Source organism: Aythya ferina (genome assembly GCF_964211825.1).
Source record: "Aythya ferina genome assembly, chromosome: 8".
Lineage (NCBI taxonomy): Eukaryota > Metazoa > Chordata > Aves > Anseriformes > Anatidae > Aythya > Aythya ferina.
The window spans coordinates 1,961,835-1,980,348 of NC_140304.1; the positions used below are offsets into that span (position 1 = coordinate 1,961,835).

General features: G+C 37.4%; 1 protein-coding gene across 3 annotated transcripts in view; it reads right to left on the reverse strand.

Moving 5' to 3' along the window:
* TGFBR3 (transforming growth factor beta receptor 3) overlaps positions 1 to 18,514 on the reverse strand; it is a 161,014-nt gene that overhangs the window by 31,375 nt on the left and 111,125 nt on the right. For all 3 annotated transcript variants that reach the window (XM_084527515.1, XM_084527514.1, XM_084527513.1), the window contains 3 exons: positions 10,173 to 10,356; positions 4,248 to 4,416; positions 1,608 to 1,755 (listed from right to left, as the gene is read on the reverse strand). In XM_084527515.1, coding sequence (XP_084383641.1) covers positions 1,608 to 1,755; positions 4,248 to 4,416; positions 10,173 to 10,356 — 501 coding nt within the window. The remainder of the gene's footprint in view (positions 1 to 1,607; positions 1,756 to 4,247; positions 4,417 to 10,172; positions 10,357 to 18,514) is intronic.

The following is an 18,514-nucleotide window of genomic DNA, read 5'->3' on the forward strand; positions in this document are numbered from 1 at the left end:
TCAGAAAATGGGACATCTATATGAATGAAGCAGTAAACACCCACAAATCCTAACATAAATATACAGCCTAACAGACCGACATTTCCATATATAGTATTATTTTCTTTTGCTGATCTAAATAAAATGTTGACTTTTTCCACCCATTACAGAAATAATTTTTACTTATACTGGCAATAATTACTAAATAACATTTTAAAATCCCCTAGAAATCCTCACTTGAAAAATTCATCATCTACAAAGAGGTAGCTTCGTAGATATGCAATGCGTTACTATGGGTATCTGCAAGCATGAAGTGAACTAATGCACCATTGTCTGTCCTGTTAAAGCAGGCCCACACAGCATTGGCTAAGAGGTCTAAATATACATGGGTGATTCTTGTGCAATAATCCAGAATGAAACTTTAAAGTCCAATGTTTTTCGGGCTGGTTAGTTAGGACCAGAATGTCCTTTCATGTCCATAAGATAAAGATGCACCAGGGATCAGAAGGGAATTTCATCATCAATTCTTGAAAATATTTTCAGACAATTTTCTAAGCAACACCATTGTTTGTTTCCTTTTATATTCCTCACTCTCAAAATCAAGTGTCAAATTCTAAGAGAACAGAGTGGTATGCAAAAGATTTAGATCAAGCAGCCTTTGGATCCTATCAGTATTGCAGTATTGCCCTGCATGCATTGAATGTATAAAGCTGCTAAGCAAAGTGAAATTCTTATAAATATAGATAGCCAGAGTTTGAAAGTATACCTTAGTTATTAAAAAAAATGTTAATCAGTAGGCCACTGGCTGGTCCTGAGCCAGCATTAAGATCAACTTTACAATGCACTCAATTGATCATTTAAGAGAGAAATAAGCCATGCATTTATAGGCCATGAGATCATTCTAATTTTTATTCTTTTCTTTCTTTTTTTTTTTTTCTTTCAAAAAAGGGAAAATGCATTTTCTTAGTAGAAACAGCATTGAGCCTCAGAGTCTGTGCCAAAAATCATTCTGAATCTGAGCTTCCAATTATGTGTAAGAACGGTTTCAAAGGCTTAGCTTTATCAACCCTGATTTTATTTTTTTTTTTAACTATTATTTGTGGTCTGAGCAGAGGTGAGGTCAATTTGACCAAACACTTGCTGGGGACAGAAATATTGGTAGGGGAGAAGGCTGGAGACCACTAGAATCACAAGGAAGGAGCAAAGCAGTTCCCACTTCTAAAGCAACATGGGTATATGACTTGTATCTAGAATTATCCATTCTCAATTCACAGGCATCTTTCCAACTTCTGAAATAAACCTGTAGATCCTCTCACCAAAGTAACAGCAAGAAGGGAGATGAAGATCCAGCTTAATGTTTTAACTTCCACAGAAGTTAAGAAGACATAGAACCTAAATCCTTGCACTAACCACCCGAATTCTGTGATGTGTTGGTCAGTACGTAAAGGAGAAAAAAGTACATATAGTTTCTGAATTTACTCCTTGAAATGTAGTAATAATCCAAAAAAAAAAAGGCAACTAAGAATACATTCAAAAATCAATATAGGACAGTACTACATCATGTTCAAATAGATTCTATGTTGCTGCAGCATGGTATATCTCAAAAAATAAAAGGTGCCTTAACTTACAATCACTTCCAGCTTTCCCTGGACATCGTGTGACTTGATAACCCAATTGACAGATTTTTTACACTTGAGGATAAGTACGATGTCTCTGACAAGCCTGGCGCCTGGTTGAGATGGTTTAATGTCAACGATTATATCCACCTGGAAAGCACTGTGTGTGGAAAATAGAGAGAAAGTAAGACCAGAATGCCAGACATTTTCAGCTATCAACCTTCTTCCAATCCATCATGTTTCCACTGTCTGGCCAGCTGATTAAAATGCTGAAGATTATCCCAGACAACACAACATGTGCAAAACAGATTGTTATTCCACATACTCTTAAATGATTTTATGTAACAATAGACACAACTTCTCTTCAACTACTCTTTAGACAAATAATATTTTTTGTTTCTTTGTTTATGAGAAGTGTGCTACTCATTTCAGTTATTATTTGGAGCAGGGTAGTTTTATGAGTAGCAGTTTTGTTTTATACAGTAAATACTGTTTTCTTAATTCACTGCAATGGTGCCTCGAGTTTCTTCTGGGTATAACCATATTAAAACTCAAAACAATACCTTAAGTAAGTAAAAATACAAATTAAGCAAGTTAATAGCAAAAAATGCACAAATACTATATTAGACAACGTCTCTGCCTTCACAGTTAAATTGTGGAAATTACTTTGCATAGGATCTTGTGTGTGTTGAGGAATTAAGCCATCATATTTAGTTTCCAATACTTCTGGATATATACTCATTTCAAAACGAAAAGAAAACAGATGTACAGCCTACTGATTGCTGGAAAATAGATGAACACTATCCAGATTTTCAAGCCTTCAGTAAAAATAAGGAGAGCAATAATATCTCATCATGCAAAATATTAATTCAAAATAAAAACCTTTACTTCCAAATCATCTTATAGGGACATGTCATAAGAATGTGCTCATCACCAAATATCATGTTTCAACTAATCTTCTGCATTAAGACTTAGTATCTTGGGACCTTTTGTTTTATCGCCTGTAGTTTTACACATACTCAGCTCAGCTTCTGTATGTTTCTATGTGAATAAACTTCGTTAAGATAGTTGTGGCAAGTATTTATAACCAAGAATGAAGCAAGAAGAAACTTAACACCCTTAATGTCTTTTTTAAATTTTAATATTGTAACATTTAAACACTTTGCAGCATTATCACCTGAAAAACAAATTCCTGTCATGCATTCTCAGCCAAAGTCAAAAGCCAAGAGGGATGGAGACATGGCTGTCATCATTGCACAATGCTACAAGGGACTTACTGTGAGAGTGATGTTGAGCCAACCATCAGCTCTATTGAAGATGGGGCTGCTGCCCACTGCCATATACAGGCAAATGCTTTGGACTAAGCTACTTGCCTTCCAACACACCTCAGCACATTCTTACTCTCCCAAAGTTGGTACACAAGAGAGGATTTTCAGGCTCTGGGTTTAGCATCTTGCAATGAGATAATTACCCTTCTTGCAAAGAACCCTCCTCCCACCTCCGACTCCCTGTGTGATTTCCTGATTAGGAATGGGATGTGCTCGAACGTAATGCATGAGGAGCAGAAGTGGACAATGTTGGAAAGCCAGTGCCTGCAGTAAGCAGACAGGATTTTAATTGTATCTCATCTCTGATGAAATTGTATTTTTCTTCTTATAAGAAACAAAACCATACAAGTTTCATGGCAAATTTATGTTCTAGCAACTCAGCACTTATGAAAAGCTTTTTCAGGTGTGATCATCTGAAAGCAAACTCTAGATCATGTGCTCCCACTAAGACCTAGGAGACACAGGCAAAGGCTAAATATTTTAAGTCATAACTCTGAAGTTTACAGTATCTTTGACAATTCAGATAACCCTAATAATACATACAGAGTTAAATAATTTCCCCTAACCACTACACTACTCTATGGTGCTCAAGACCAGGTTGGATGAGGCACTGGGCAACCTGATCTAGCAGGTGGGATCCCCACCCACGGCAGGGGCATTAGGAACTATATGGTCCTTAAGGTCCATTCTATCTCAAGCCATTTTATGATATAATTCTGTGCCTATACATGTATTCATATACTCAACCCTTTTTCTTACAGATTTTCATACAGATTATCAAGATATTCCTTAAACTCAACTTGAAATGTTACAGAAAATCCTGGTATGATTCTGCAAACTAACTGTGGATCATTTACCACAGATCACTTGTGACCTCTGGATCTCTGTTTGGTAACCAATGCCCTTGGCTTTGCTACCAGTCATCATTACCTGTGACAGGACAAGATTACTTTTAACCCTTCTCTTACTTCCTCATACGGTGGGCTCATCTTAATCCCTGTCTGTAAGATTCTGTCCTTATTCATATTCCCTTATACACCTTAGCCTTGGAAAACTTCAGTTGACTGAGCAAAATTTCAGTCTGCGGGAAGGCAGGATATAGTCCATGAAAACTGTGCTCTACAGTATTGTCCAGAAAAATCCTGGAATCATGAAGCAGAATCCAAAATTTTTACATGCTGAAGAACTAGTTTCTACTTAAGGTAAAGTACTAAAGTCCAAGCTCTTCTTGTAATGATGAAATGACTACCTCCATTTGATTTCCAACAGACAGATGAAATCCTTAGCTTTTAGACAGATTTGGTCAATTTAGAGGATACTTTACCTGTATGGATTGGAATTTGGAGTAATTAGCTCAATGATATGAACTTCCCTTTCTTGGACTAAATTAGACATAAGGCACCCCTCTGCTGTTTTTGGTTGTAGGTATCCCGCAAGGTAATTTAAAGAGAGAAAATTCTTTTCTATGTTGCACGAGGGAGGAAACACTTGATCTGGAGAAAAAGAAAAAAAAAGAAAGAAAAGCTTCATACATAAACATCAGTTTACATTCATGTATGCATAGCATCTACTTCAGTGCAGCACTGTATTTTATGGCGTAGATCTCTAGGCCAAAAGGTATATTTATTACCTATCATAAGTACTTAAGAGAAATCAACATAATGTTGAAAGGGAGATCACCATTGCAAAAACATAGCACATCTTTGATGTAATTTCTGTTAAATTTTTAAATCTGTAGTTTAGAAGTACTCTGTCGTCCCTCCGAGAAATCTGAAAACAATACTAAAGTATGTAAGCATTTTTCAAAATAAAAAAATACTTAATTTGTTCCTTGCATATTTATTTTCAAAATATATATTTTTTATCTCATAGAAAACATCTATGTTCAACTCCTCCCTTTAGAAAATGTTTTTTTTTTATTATTATTATAAACTTGCTGTTTTTAAAAATCACAGAAAATATTTTCTATTTCCTTGCTCGGTATATTTTCCTACATTTTGTGCAGTCAAGAGTTGGTGTAGAAATACTACAGTTCTTTAGTACAAGGAAAACTTAATGTAGCAAGATAATGATGGCAAATTATTGATATAAAGGAAGTCTAATCATTATACCCATAATTAAGGTGGGGAAGTTCTATGATATATAATTTTTTGTGGTTTTAACTACCTAGCTGATCACAAGCATTAATTACTATACAAAACAAAACAAAAAATAGTCATTTGGTACGATGGTCTCAAGCACAGCCTATATTACTGTGCCTCAAGAAGCTGTATATCCATTTAAATATAACAATACTTTGTATTTCTGAAATAGCTTTACATATGAATTATCACAATACACAGGAAGACAACATATTGTGCTCAAGAAAAAGTCTTTTGAGAACAGAATTTCAAACAGTTGTGTCTTTGACCTTTGCTTGATAAAGGTGGCCTTCCTATTAAGAACAGTAGCAAGGTAGAAAAAAATTACAACAAACATTGTTGTAATTTGTAATTTTACATTGTGTATGTAAAGCTGTGGATGAACTCCTAGAAACTGAGTTGAGACCACTGTTTGCGTTTGCTCCACAAATTAGAGCCGAAACATCATTCCTGAAGTGCAATTGCATGTGGTACACAACTTTTCAGGGAGACCTGGGACTTCTGTGACCCCAGCTACAATGGAAACAACTAGGAGAGTTTCTTCTCATCTTACACAGTGTAGTCTTTGAATATTAACCTTGCTGTCTTTTGTACAGAACTTATGAAAGATGTATGGGACAGTAACGATTCCTACTCCACAAGGAAAGCACTCCTCTAACATCTGGTGTGTGCCCTGTCAGATTAGCCTCGAATGCAGATGCAGTTCTGCCAACTCCTCCCACAACAGCAGAGAATGGAAAGTAATCCCAAATGATCTATACTGAACTTGAATTTATATCTATCTACAGAGTTATACATACATAGATAAGATGTATTTGCTTCTCAGTTGCCATGCTACAACACAGGTCAAGCCATAAAATACTAGCCTCTAAGTAGTTTGGGGATAATTACCACAGGTGCTATCATTAGCCATTGCAAAGAACTTGACTTCAGCTCCTGGCACTTCCATGCAGCTCTCAAGGAACCCCTGCTCTCACTGCCACCAGCACTGAGACACCCCAGCCTGGGCCCCTGCTCGATAGCACGCTTTTCTTCTGCAGCTCATTTTAACTGTCACTGGCGACTTGACATACACACTTATGTCCTCCTGGCACACTTTCCACTAAATGTATTTATTCTTGTGTCAGCTAGTTACCAAGATCTGGGTTGTAACAGAAAAGAAAAGGAGATCCATTTCTATTTTCTTTGGTCACTACATTTTTTTCTTCTTCTTCTCTTTCTTCACTTCATATTTGTTTACTTACTTTAAAAGGGTACTAGAAGTGTCTGCAATCCATTAATAAACTTATTAAAACAGTAAAACAGCCAATTTGTGGGCCCTACACCTCTCTAATCTCAAAAGACTACCAATAAATTCTCCTGGAGTAACGTCAGGCAAGGCCCTGGCAAGCACACACATAAGCCAAGGATCCCCACTGGCCAGAAGGCAGGCGCTGCAGTTGTGCACAGCTGCCAGCCCCTGCCTTTCCCTCCAGCACTCACAAGCTGCTCCAATTAAGACTGTATTGAACACTGGGAGCTGTAGTTTCTGTGGGCAGCACCTCCATTTTAAAAAGGAGGACAGACACTGTCTGCTGTCTTCTGTACAAATCACGTATCACCCACGGGCTCTTGGCTAAACTGGGTAAAACTTGAGTATCCCAGCTTAAAAGATTTTTGTGCAAATGAGAGCTGCTAATCAGGTGTCACTCTCCAAGACAGGTGCCCTTGGCAACAGCAGCTTAATTCAGCAATAAAAATCTCATCCAAGCAGAGCTTGCCTTTCAGAAGTGTAAGCTGGGGATGAACAAGATGTCTGGGATTTTCCACTGCCACTCAAATGGCAGGGCTTTTTCACAGGCATTTTGCAGTTTACTGGCCCTTCACGCTACGGAGATCATCATCTCAACTTTAAAATGGCACTGTGTTAAAAAAGGGAAGGTGTCTGCAGTCTTTGTAGGGAGGTTGGAAGCTCCTACCAGTCAGTACTCACCCTAGAGCAGTGAGCTGGAGCAAGGAAGGACAGGACAAACCACCAAAGCACAGCACAAAGCATTCACCTACAAGTATTAAACCCAGCAAGTTTGTGTGCAGGACATGTGCGCTAGTGTGCACAGGGTGCAAATTCAGAGTCAGGACTGAAGCTTTAGCTTCCGCCAGGACAGGAGCACAGCAATACAGTTTGTAAACAGATTGCACATGAAGTATTTTTCAGCTTGTTATTGTTATGGTTGACTTTTTTCTTATTTAGAAATGTGTTGAAAATAATCTCCTTCCTAGCTAGCACAGCTGCCCTGGACTTAGATTGGTGATACTGGATGCATCAGGTAACGTTTAGCTAACTGATAAGTCTTCCTGACCTGTATAATCACATCTTATTGAGGCATGAGGAATGAACTGACTTTTCTACTGAAAAATGTGTACTAATATGACTTCCACTATGAGCAGTCCAGCTTTCTAGAATATAATAGCAATTACCATGGTTATCACTTAGCCACCTCCTTTACTACACAGATCAAAGCAAGAATAAGAACCTCACTTCATATGCCTACTGGCTCAAACCCCTCTTTCCAGCGTGTTGGTTTTCATTGTGCTTACCATCCCTGCAGTGTTTGACCAGCCGTGCTCATGCTCTTGATGGACACTATCAACAAGATTCAGATGCATCTGGCTCTGACTCAGTTTTGATGGACTTCCATCACATACTCAGTTCCCTTTCAGTTATAGCTTCAAAACTGACTTCAGGGACTCAGAGCATCAGAAGCAGTTTTATTCTATGAAATATCATTCTTCTTCAGATTTTTCTTTGTTCTCTGTCTTGCATTTTCTTTTTGCTTTACTCAGCTAACGCCTCAGCTTATAAAATCTTAGATCTTCCAGTTTCAGATTTTTCTAACTTGAGTAAAGATGAAATGTAGATAATTAAATGAATACTGCCATTAAAATCTGTATCAGTCATATGTATCAGCAGGGAATGACTTCATTCAACCTCCTGTAAATTACAAGTACCACTAGCTGTGATTCACAGACTAGCAGCTGAGGGTACCTGACTGAAGCACTTGAGTGGTGTGATTTTTGTAGAAAAGGCTTTAAGTGTCCATCAGCATACACTGTGTTAGTAATTCTATTGTTTATTCTGCAGAGAAGCAGAACAGGTCCACGTCCCATGTGTTTTTCATAGAACTTCTTGCACGACTGCTGCAGTTCAAGAATTGACCCTCTCCCCACCCCTGAACACATGCGTAATTCCTCCACATGCACACACACATTAATTCTTCTGCCAAGAATTTAAATCAAAATCAAATATGGTTACAGTTTGAGCTAGTTTGTAGGAGTCTTCTCAGAAACTGTCTATTTTGGTTGCTTACAAAGTTCCATTTTGTGTAACTACTCCTAATTAAATTGTGTGTTAATACATTCTAAAGATAATGCAAGACTCACAGATATTCAGCTACTTTGACTGGAGATGTGCAAATCAACAAACTATTTAATCTATTTTTTGACATATCTAATTAAATGTTCATCCCTGTAACACAGAGACCACTACTCCCATATAAACGTTCCAAGAGCACTTTAATAAGCTAATAAATGTATTTCTGAATGATCTTCTGGCATTAAAATACAAGATTGGTGCCAAGTAGAATAAAAACCACACAGGGGAATCCTGTACAAATTTGGCAGGTTTTTGGACAAAACCAACACAGCCATGTTCTGATTTTGGGGGGCAAGACTCATGCTTCAGAAAATCAAATGATTACATGCAGGTAGTTAAAAATAAAGTTCTCTCCACATAAGGTCTTTTGCTTGGTTGGTTGCTTGCTTTGTTGTTTTTGGTTTTGTTTGTTTGTTTTGGTAGCCAATTAGTTCAGCTATGCAGGAGTCTCTCTAAAAAATTGCTGAAGAGCTACTAAATTAGACTAGGCCACTGGTGCTAGTAAGTGCTGAGCTCCCCAGTATTTGTTGGGTGTTGCCAAAAAGTTCTACTCATTTTTACTATTTCAAAATAGCTGGACCCCTAGTTGCTAAACAGTTCAGAACAGTTCTACTTCACTTCTACCAGTCTTTACTCCTGAAGATGACATCTTCAGAGGTCTAAAAAGATCACTGAAACAGGCCATTAAGTAACAATCACTAAAATCTTAAAATGTGCCATACCTGCAATAAAGCAAAGTTCAACCCTCATCATCCTGTGCTATAAGGAAAGTCTGCTCTCCCTGATATATTCCTTTTGCTAACTATGTATTTTCCAGAAAACAAACTTGAATAGAGATATGTATAAAACTCCTGAACTGACACTCTTGCTCTGAGACCATAGCAAAGAGAAGAGCCATGTGTTAGTTATTCATGGCTTAAGAACAGCTCGGGTGCAAGTCCCCTGCAGACAATACATTATGTGACCAGCAGCCAGATGAGGGCAAGCATGAGCCAGAAGGTAATGCACAGACCCAAATTTTATATTGCTCAGCTACACAGCTACAGCCAAAGCCCTACCCTAATATGGGCCTGTGAATCCCTAAGGAGCTGGAGTCCTCTCCCAGCTCCCCTTAGCCATCTGATGAATTTGGCATGCAGCTCACAGGGACAAGAAACCTTGCTCCTTGGGGTGAGAATACACAGGGACATCAGACTGAGGCAACTTACCTTCATGAGGAAGACAGAAATTCTTTGCTCAAAATACTCTGGATCCTTATGCAAGGGTATACTGAAAAAAATTAGCTCAGGTCTTTCTAGAAATAGCCCCCTACCTCAAGTTCTCCACTTCAGTTCTTTACATGAAGGCACATAAACAATCACCATGAGTAGTTTATTCCTTTTAAAAGGTGAAGATTTGATTCCTATAAGATTCCAGCATCTGTATTTATGAACGTACAATTATGACACCAGAATCCATTAAAAGAATCCATTAAAATCCATCTACATCCAAGGTCTGGTCTTTAGGCTTGCTGATAGTTCTCTGCCTCTCCCTTTCATAACATATCTTTTGGGAAGTGAGAGGTATGCTTAATGATCAGAATATTCAAAAAAAGTTAAGTAGTACTACAATGAGACTTATTCTCAACATTTAAAAGTATCAATTGATGCTGTTGTTCGTTTGTGCTGTTTTGTTGTTGTTTTTGTTTTGTTTTTACCTTCTCCTACTTTAATATAGATGTTTCTTGATATTTTGAGTTCGGTGAAAGATGTAACTGCTCCATATTCCTTCTGGGCCCACTGTAGCAGATATTCATTTTTCTCAGGAAAAAGCTTTTCTTCTGTTTCTGCTGACAAAGAGAAATTTCCCTTCTCAAACTGAACAACAGAACCTAAAGACACCTGATGGGAATAAAAACATATTTTTAATATGGTATATTTATCTGCACAGACAGGTAGCCTGTTAAAGTATTGTAATCTGGCACATGTATTTACTGCAATTACAGCTTGCTTCCAACAACGCCTAAACTTCATGTGTTTCAACATCCGCATAATTATTCTTTTTCAGATTTTTTTTCTTAAGTGGCTGTTTTAAACAGCAGTATTCCCAACCTATCAGCCTGCCTGGGTTGCACACGGCAGCTGAATAAACGGGGGCTCTGAACTACTCAGATGTTGTGCTACTGACAAAAGTGGTGCAACAATGCTGCAAGAGGGAGGGCTGGAAGACAACAGGGAAAACAGGAGGGAGTAAGATCAACATGGTCCAAGAAACCGAAGGGAGAGATGTGAAGCTCAACAAACCTAGGAACTACTGAAGTAGGTTACTCCCATATCAGAAAGAATGAGTTCAAGCTCAGTAAAAAGACCAATGGAGAGAGAGAAAGAAAGGAGAAAGGCCATGAAAAGGAAATATTTACTGTTTTACTTACAGTAAGAGAAAAATACATGTTGAGCTAGCACAAAGCAAATGACTTGCATCTTTAGAAAAATCATTATAAATAGATTATATTAACTTAGGTCTTGACCAGAAGTACCAAAATATTGCTTTTAATATATTAGATCTTGCACCAGAGTACAAGTGAAAAAGAAACCTGGAGCAAGAGAATATACTCAGTGTAATACATGCTGCTGCAATATCAGGTGTTTTTACTGGATCCCAGACTACCTTTCTACTAAACCAGATTTCTTTGGTGGAAAAGCATATTTTTTCCTTTAACTTAAAATCCAAAACTACAAATGGTAATGATTGACAGAGTGAAAAATACATCATAACAATTTCCAGCCCATTCTGAGAACTATTTACAAGCTATAACAGCATAATGGTAATAAGTATCTCTCTAACCTTATAAAAAAAAAACACAATATATCAACAACATTTATTCAAACAGATTATCTGGAGTCAGGTTCCAATTAGATAAAATTAACTAACATCAATCAAGCATTATCTTCCCCGGAGCTATTGTTTACTTCACAGCACCATTTCATGATGTCCTCTATCAGTTTGTTTAGTACATACAAATATGTGTCAAAGTAGACATATAAATTATGCCCTTTGGTACATGGAATTTCAGAAGTTCTTCTCCATGCCTCCAGCTATTATGTTAGCATTTATTATGCACCTATCACATACTCTCTCCTCTAAGAGAAGACCCGTGTAATTCACAGAGTTCAATTTGATCAAGCCTGTCATAAAAAAAACAAAGAAACAAACAAACAAACAAACAAAAAACCAGCTCAGGAATCATTTATGCTTTTGCCAGAATAGTTTTCAAAGTTTAAACTAACATCTTGTCCAATTCTGAATGATCTTCCTTAATTGTTTTTCATATGACTACCAGAAAATATTTTTTAAATTAAAAAAAAAAAAAAAGTCTTTATTCAGTGTAACACAGAATATACCACATTACTATACTTCCCAAATAAGAAATAAAACTCTGCTATAAAAGAAAATCTAGATTTTTTTAGGAAACTTTCCTACAATATCAGGAAAATATAGAAACACATTTATCTTTAAAAAGCAGTATTTAGCAAATAGTGTTCACTTTGTAATTCCACTACTTAGAAGCAGATACACCATCAATTGATTTTGTGAGGCATCTCTACAATGCTCCTAACATCAGATTTTATAGTGTGCACAGCCTTATAGGATGAAGAATACTCTAACAGCACAAGACAGGTCATGCAGAGAGTGCTTACACAGCACCTCTTAGCTATGCCATCTTTTATATCCAAGACAAATGGAACATCTTTGTAGACCCCTAGCCTATCAGGAAAAAAAATACTGTGCATAAAGATTGGAAGGATTAAAGGGGCTTAATCAGTTATTATTTTGCAGGGATACTGAATAAATGCTGGCAATCCACTCTCCGGAACCAAAACTCCTTAACTACTTCAAAATAGTACAGTGCATCTAAGAACTAAAGCAATTGCTTATCATTTACACTATTTCATAATGTCTCTAGTATTTTTTATAATCAGTATCAGAGAAAAGAATTATCAGCATAACCTTTTAAGACACTTGAGAAAAACTGAGAGAAAATATTAATACTTCTAAATGTTGATTAAAGAATTGAATTTGCTTGCATAACACATTTTCACTGCAATTTCTATTTGGTACTTAAATGCCTATTAACAACAGGTTTATTCCTCAGAAAACACTTGGTTTTCCATTTATTATTAATTAAAACTTGAAATCATTTTGCATCCTTCTGTTGCTTGACAAATGTCTTCCTGTAGGACAGGTCCTATCATGTACCTCGAAGTTTCTGAGTCTTACCAGAGAGGAATCGACAGACAGAAAGAAGAATCACCAAAAAGTCTGGCACAAACACCCTCAACTAATGATCATACAGTAAAACCTTTAAGTAAACACAAACCTTATCATCATTCATTTTTTAATCACATACTTAAGTCTATTAAAAATGGTGGTTCCGCTACCATGTTTTTAAAAGGAGTGCAGAGTACTGCTGTTCCTGCCAATGTTAGGATTTTTACTACATGGACCCAAGGCAAGGTTAAGTGAGCCAAGCACGTTATTTTTTCTGGAAAGACTTCAACAGACTCTTCCAAAAAAGGCAACTGTCACTGTTTCAACACCTGCCTCAAACATTAACTACTTACTCTTCAGAACAAACCAAAAGCTGCTCTCTTTGAAGTACTTAGGACATGTCAATCTGAGGATTCAAACCAAAGAATGTTTTATATATTTAGGAATATGTCAACAAATTTTATATGAACACTCACTACACAGCCTACCGGGTAATTAAGAAACTGCTGCCACAGGCACTCTGTCTCCTTACTTCATCTTCTTCGGTGGTTACTTTCAGAGGTTGCAGTGTGGAAAATGTGCCCCAGCTCTATTTCTTCCTGTTGTTGTGAGGACATTAAAGATGACTGCACCAGAAACATCCCCTGCTGCTGAGGTCATCTACGTGCCTTGCCACATTTCTGAAGCCAAATGAGGAACTTCCAGGCTTGACGGGGAAAATCAGTTTGCAGGCCCAAAAGATACCAACCACAGGTAGCAACCACAGTGAGGAATGCAGTTCAAAAGGCCCTGCAGCCAGGGGGACCAAGGGTCAAATGCAGTATCATGCAAATCTGTAACCAAAATCTGAGAGTTCCACCAACAAAACATGGTTAGGAACATACTGTGATTACATACTCTACTACCCACTGCTGACCAGTGGAGGAAACAGGGTTCCAATTTTCTTTGCACAGTACAGAAACAAGGAAACTTATATCCCCATCCTGAGGGAAAACAAACAAAAAACCTTTATACATCTCTTAAGAAAACTTTCTGGTCTCAGAAAAACTGCTCTTGCAATTCTGCCATGGTACTTCAGAACATCAGCTACCTGACATAAGTGCTAAACTGTGCAAGTTTCTGTTCCTCAGAAGGATGTCTCAGAAGCAACCTTAAGTCACCTCAAATATATACACTGGTGAGCATGAGCACTGCACACACTCAAAATAGCGTCTTCTGTTTCTTATTTCACCTATTTCCTTCTCTCTTTTTAAAGCTTTACTGCTTTTTTTTTTTCATTGAACCAGATCCATTGGGGATATTTATTTTGTTTGCTTTATGACATTTTAAGCATTTAATGTAGCTGTAATTCAGAACACCCAAGTAGGAAGCAAGCTCGTAACTTAGCCTTAAGAGACAGGTAGGCACCTTTGGGAGATGACTCAGAATACAAAGTTTGGTGTCTGCAGCATGAATCCATCCCTCCCCTCAAGCAACAGCCCCTCCAGCCCAAGTGACAAAGCCATCATAATGTAGAGAATGAGAGAAACAAATCAGAAGGAAAGCGGCACCCTTCATATTTTTATATAGTGTCAGACCTGTGACAGAACAAGTAGGAAAGGAGTAAATCTGCTCAGAATAGAATTTAAAAACTTGAACCAACTTTCAGAGCAGCCCACATAGAGTTGAGACTCAGTCAGTGGTTTTTGATAACATATTTTGATGGGCTTCAGTCCCCTTACAGAAAAAAAGTGAAGTCATGAACGGAGAAATACCAGGTACTCTTGAAACTCAAAAATACTTCCTTTATTGTTCAAAAATTCACATGCAGCATAATCACCAAGAGAACAATTCTCTTTGGTAACTGGCTAAGAGACACGCTGCTTTTAAAATAAGATGCGACAAACATGCTGCACGTTCGTGAATCATCTATCAGCTTTCATATTCCCTACCAGCCACAGAAGTAAGACGCTTTCAGGCAGTAGTGTATTTTTTCATTTTCAGTTTAGTGTTCATGTTTCATTTTCAGTTTAGTGTTCTCAAGACCACTTACAGTCATCACAAAATTCCGCTTTGATTTTGCAAATTTTTTAAAACATATGTGTGAAAGAATCAGCAGTATCTTATCTACGTATTTTAATTCTGCTTCCTAGGAGGTGCTGACTTCACCAACTACCACAGATCTTGATAGGAATTGAGGCTGGTCAACTCTTTCTCGGGATGAACACAGAACCTTGTGGGATCACTCATGCACATTTATATGCATCTAGAAAGAAAATCCTGGGATTTTCCATGAAAGTTGAAACCATGTCAAAGCAGGTACAACTTTCAAAACCCCCATGGGAACAGTTACTAGAATGATAAAAAAGGAAAAAAAAAAATCACATGAAGGGGAAATCTATCTGCAAAATTTAGGGCTCAGTGGGAGTTTATTAATCATACACAGGTAATTGTTCACTCACCTGACATTAATCTAACATCATCTTAATAGATGCAATTCACTGAGTTGGTCTGAACAAAATAAGGTAGCAGAAGCTTTTTCAAGAATTCTGTTTCAAGTTAGACTCAATTTAGTGGAAGGAGAGAAGGGGAGAATTAAAATGTATCTATGCAACTGCAGCTGAAGTTTCCAGTGGAATCAATGACTCAGTAACACAACCTGTTGTGATTTATCTCCTCCACGTCACTAACACCAGCAGTCTGCCAAAATCTGCTGCTTGCTTCTGTAAACTTTCACCAGCTAAAGCCCCCATTTACTGAAGCAAGTGAAGACAGGATGGTGCCATGACAGTACAGAAGAGACAAGACCAGCACAGATACCTGCTCCAGACACTTCAGCCTGGGTCTGGGAACACACTCCCGTCTCTAAATGCCAGAATATTATTTCTTTCCTTACTCTTGCAACTTGGTTGAACATAAAGTGATGAAGCCTAACTTTTGCAAGATGGCCTAAATCACCTGGGACAGCAGAGGATCTAACATGAGCTATGTGATATACTCAGCAAACCGAGCTCCTAAAAAAAAGTCCAGGGCTCAAGCATCCTGTGAAAGGAGAAACTAAGGCACACAGACCCACCTTGCTTCTGAAACTTAACAGCAAATTGGGAATTTTGAAATACTGCTGCACAAAAAATAAAAGTGCTTTGCACTGAAAGCAGAAGACACTTCTGTATCATGAAAGTTTCCCGTTCTGGGACATGACACTACCACCTATAGACTTTTTTGCCTTTAACCATGTATTGCTTCACAAGCAAAAAATACCTTTTATTTTCTGTAACACCTTCACGAAGCAAGCTTTGAATAAAAAAATAAAAATAAAAATCTAAGTATTAAAAAAATGCCTTACTAGGATTATTGTGCTCTTAAATTTGTTTTTACTGAATGCAGCCAAAGCATCACTTTTGAACATGTATTTACCACCCTGTCATTTCCTGCTATCCCTGCTGACAAAATCCTTCCAATCAATTGCCAAGAACAGAAGAACCACTACATGTAGCCTGAGGTCCCCCTGATGTATCTGGGAGTTAACCAGTTATACAGACTAGAAAAGCAGCATTTTGTGAGGGGGTGAATCAGGCCACATGACAAAGTCTCTAGGGAAAGTTACTATTATGAAAAGCACAATAACATTTACTGTTAACTAAACACTGTTTTTAATTAGACAAATAATGTTGTTTTCCCATTCTTTCAAAAGGCAAGGAAACGGTGTGAGGAAGAGAAGGGGGAATATGAGCTCTGCCAAATGGAAAAGGGCAACTATGGGATTATTTCCAGCTTCCGAGTAGAAGAATGATGAAGATTTAAGCAAAAAAAAAAAAAACAAACCCAAGATGCTACAGAAATGGAAATGTCCTTTTAAATTCCTCTTCACACTGTTACACAACACTGAAAATCTACAGCACTTTACTTTGTATAGTGAAAGGTCACTATTTATACCAAATTTATCACTAGTCATGCATTTCCTATCCTCCCTCACTCTTCTCCTAGCAGAGTGCTCTGTTCACATCTGGGTCTGTTTAACAAGTGATTGGAAATTTAGCCTCCTGATTTCCCGTTAAATTCTAGGCACAGGAAAACAAATAGCACTTGTTTTTCAGTGAGTTTTGTCACTCATCCAAAATCTAGTGCAAGCCATAGAACAGCCTGTGGTTTGATGGCAAAGATCCAAAATATGTGAACCATATTTTCATGAAGTAAAAGGAATAAACCAGCTATTGGATGAAATAATAAGAGCATAGCTTTTTTCTTCTTAGAAATACACAAATGACTAATAATTAAGGTCTTAATTCTATCACTTACTTTTCTTACAGCTTTTCTTCTTTCTTTTCAAATCTCAAGACAAGAGCCCAGGATCTGGTTTTGTATTTATTATCACTACTGTTGTTTCCCCACCATTTCACAAACTTAACACATACCCAGTCCTTTTAAAGGAGTTCCTCTGCATAAGGTTATTTGCTTGCTAAGTGTTTTTGCATCTGTAACTTACTCATTCAATTGCCTGAATAACCAACACAGAGAAAGAGCTGAAGCATCACATTTGTAACCAAACACTATAAACACTCACATATGTGTATATATATATATTTCTATTATATATATAATCTATTGTAAAAGTGATTTCTATTGGGAAATCAAAAAGGATTGGGTCCATTTTTTCATAATTTAATTCTCACTAGTTTCACTTACCCAGTAAAGATATTCCTAGGCTATAAAAGCAATCGAGGAAGTTACCAAATCTAAAGAAAGAAAACACTAGTGAGCAGCATCTGTAAAACCCTCTTTCTAGGCAGCTTCATAAACCTTTTGGTTTTCTGCCAAGACATGTTCTCAGTGAACTGCTTTTAGGGAAGGAAAGAAATAAGGACTTGAGGGGAAGAAAGGAAATTATTTTGTTATACAGAAATTTAAAAGTGTGGTGATGGCAGAGGTCTAGTAAGGTTTTTCTCCAAGACTGACCTGTAACAGGTAAAAGTACTTTCTGCAGGTGTTGCCTAGTTTATGTAAAATTGAGAGCTGTTATAATCTAACCAAGCTAATCCCCAGTGAGGATGTGCTTTTCCATCCCACTGACCCTTTCTGATATAGTTTTGGCATTTACTTCCTGCAGAGAAGAAGAATTATTTAGCACAGGTTCTAAATATTACCCTTGCTGAACTGAGTAGACTTTCCCATCTACACACTGCTCTTCCTCGAGGGGGCTGGTGGTCCAGCCCAGAAAATCTTCTGTTGAAACAGAAAATGCCCAATCCCCAAACTGTTGAGTTTTTGTGACATGTAAACAATCATCCAATCAGAGTAATATGACTAAATACAACATTAATTGAAGTGATTATTTTCAATTACTCATGTCTGGCAGAGTTCAAGCACTAAGCCAGTACTTGGACCCAGTTTTAGGTGTTTTCAGATTGAAATACCATGATGTTTAGGTATGTTTATATTTTAACATGGTCAGAATAAACTCAGGACTTTCTGTACTAAAATCACAATAATTTTCCCAGCACCATTTTTCCTGCTGTTCTTTCCCGGTTAACCTCAGAGAACTCAGCTACAACAGTGGGCAAAGCTCAAGATGTGTTTTATGTGCTTTACAAAAACTGTGCTTTACAAAAACACTTGTGCACTAAAACAGTGCCATTAGAAGACACCTGACCTCCTTATCTTGCACAGCACTGAAATAGCATTATGTACACCAGGCAAATACAGCATTACAAGTTCTGTAAAACTTACTGTATCACTTTTGACTGAATGTTATAAAATATATGTAAATTTTACTTCTGTTTACTGCTACTCCCTTCTCTACATGAAGTGGTA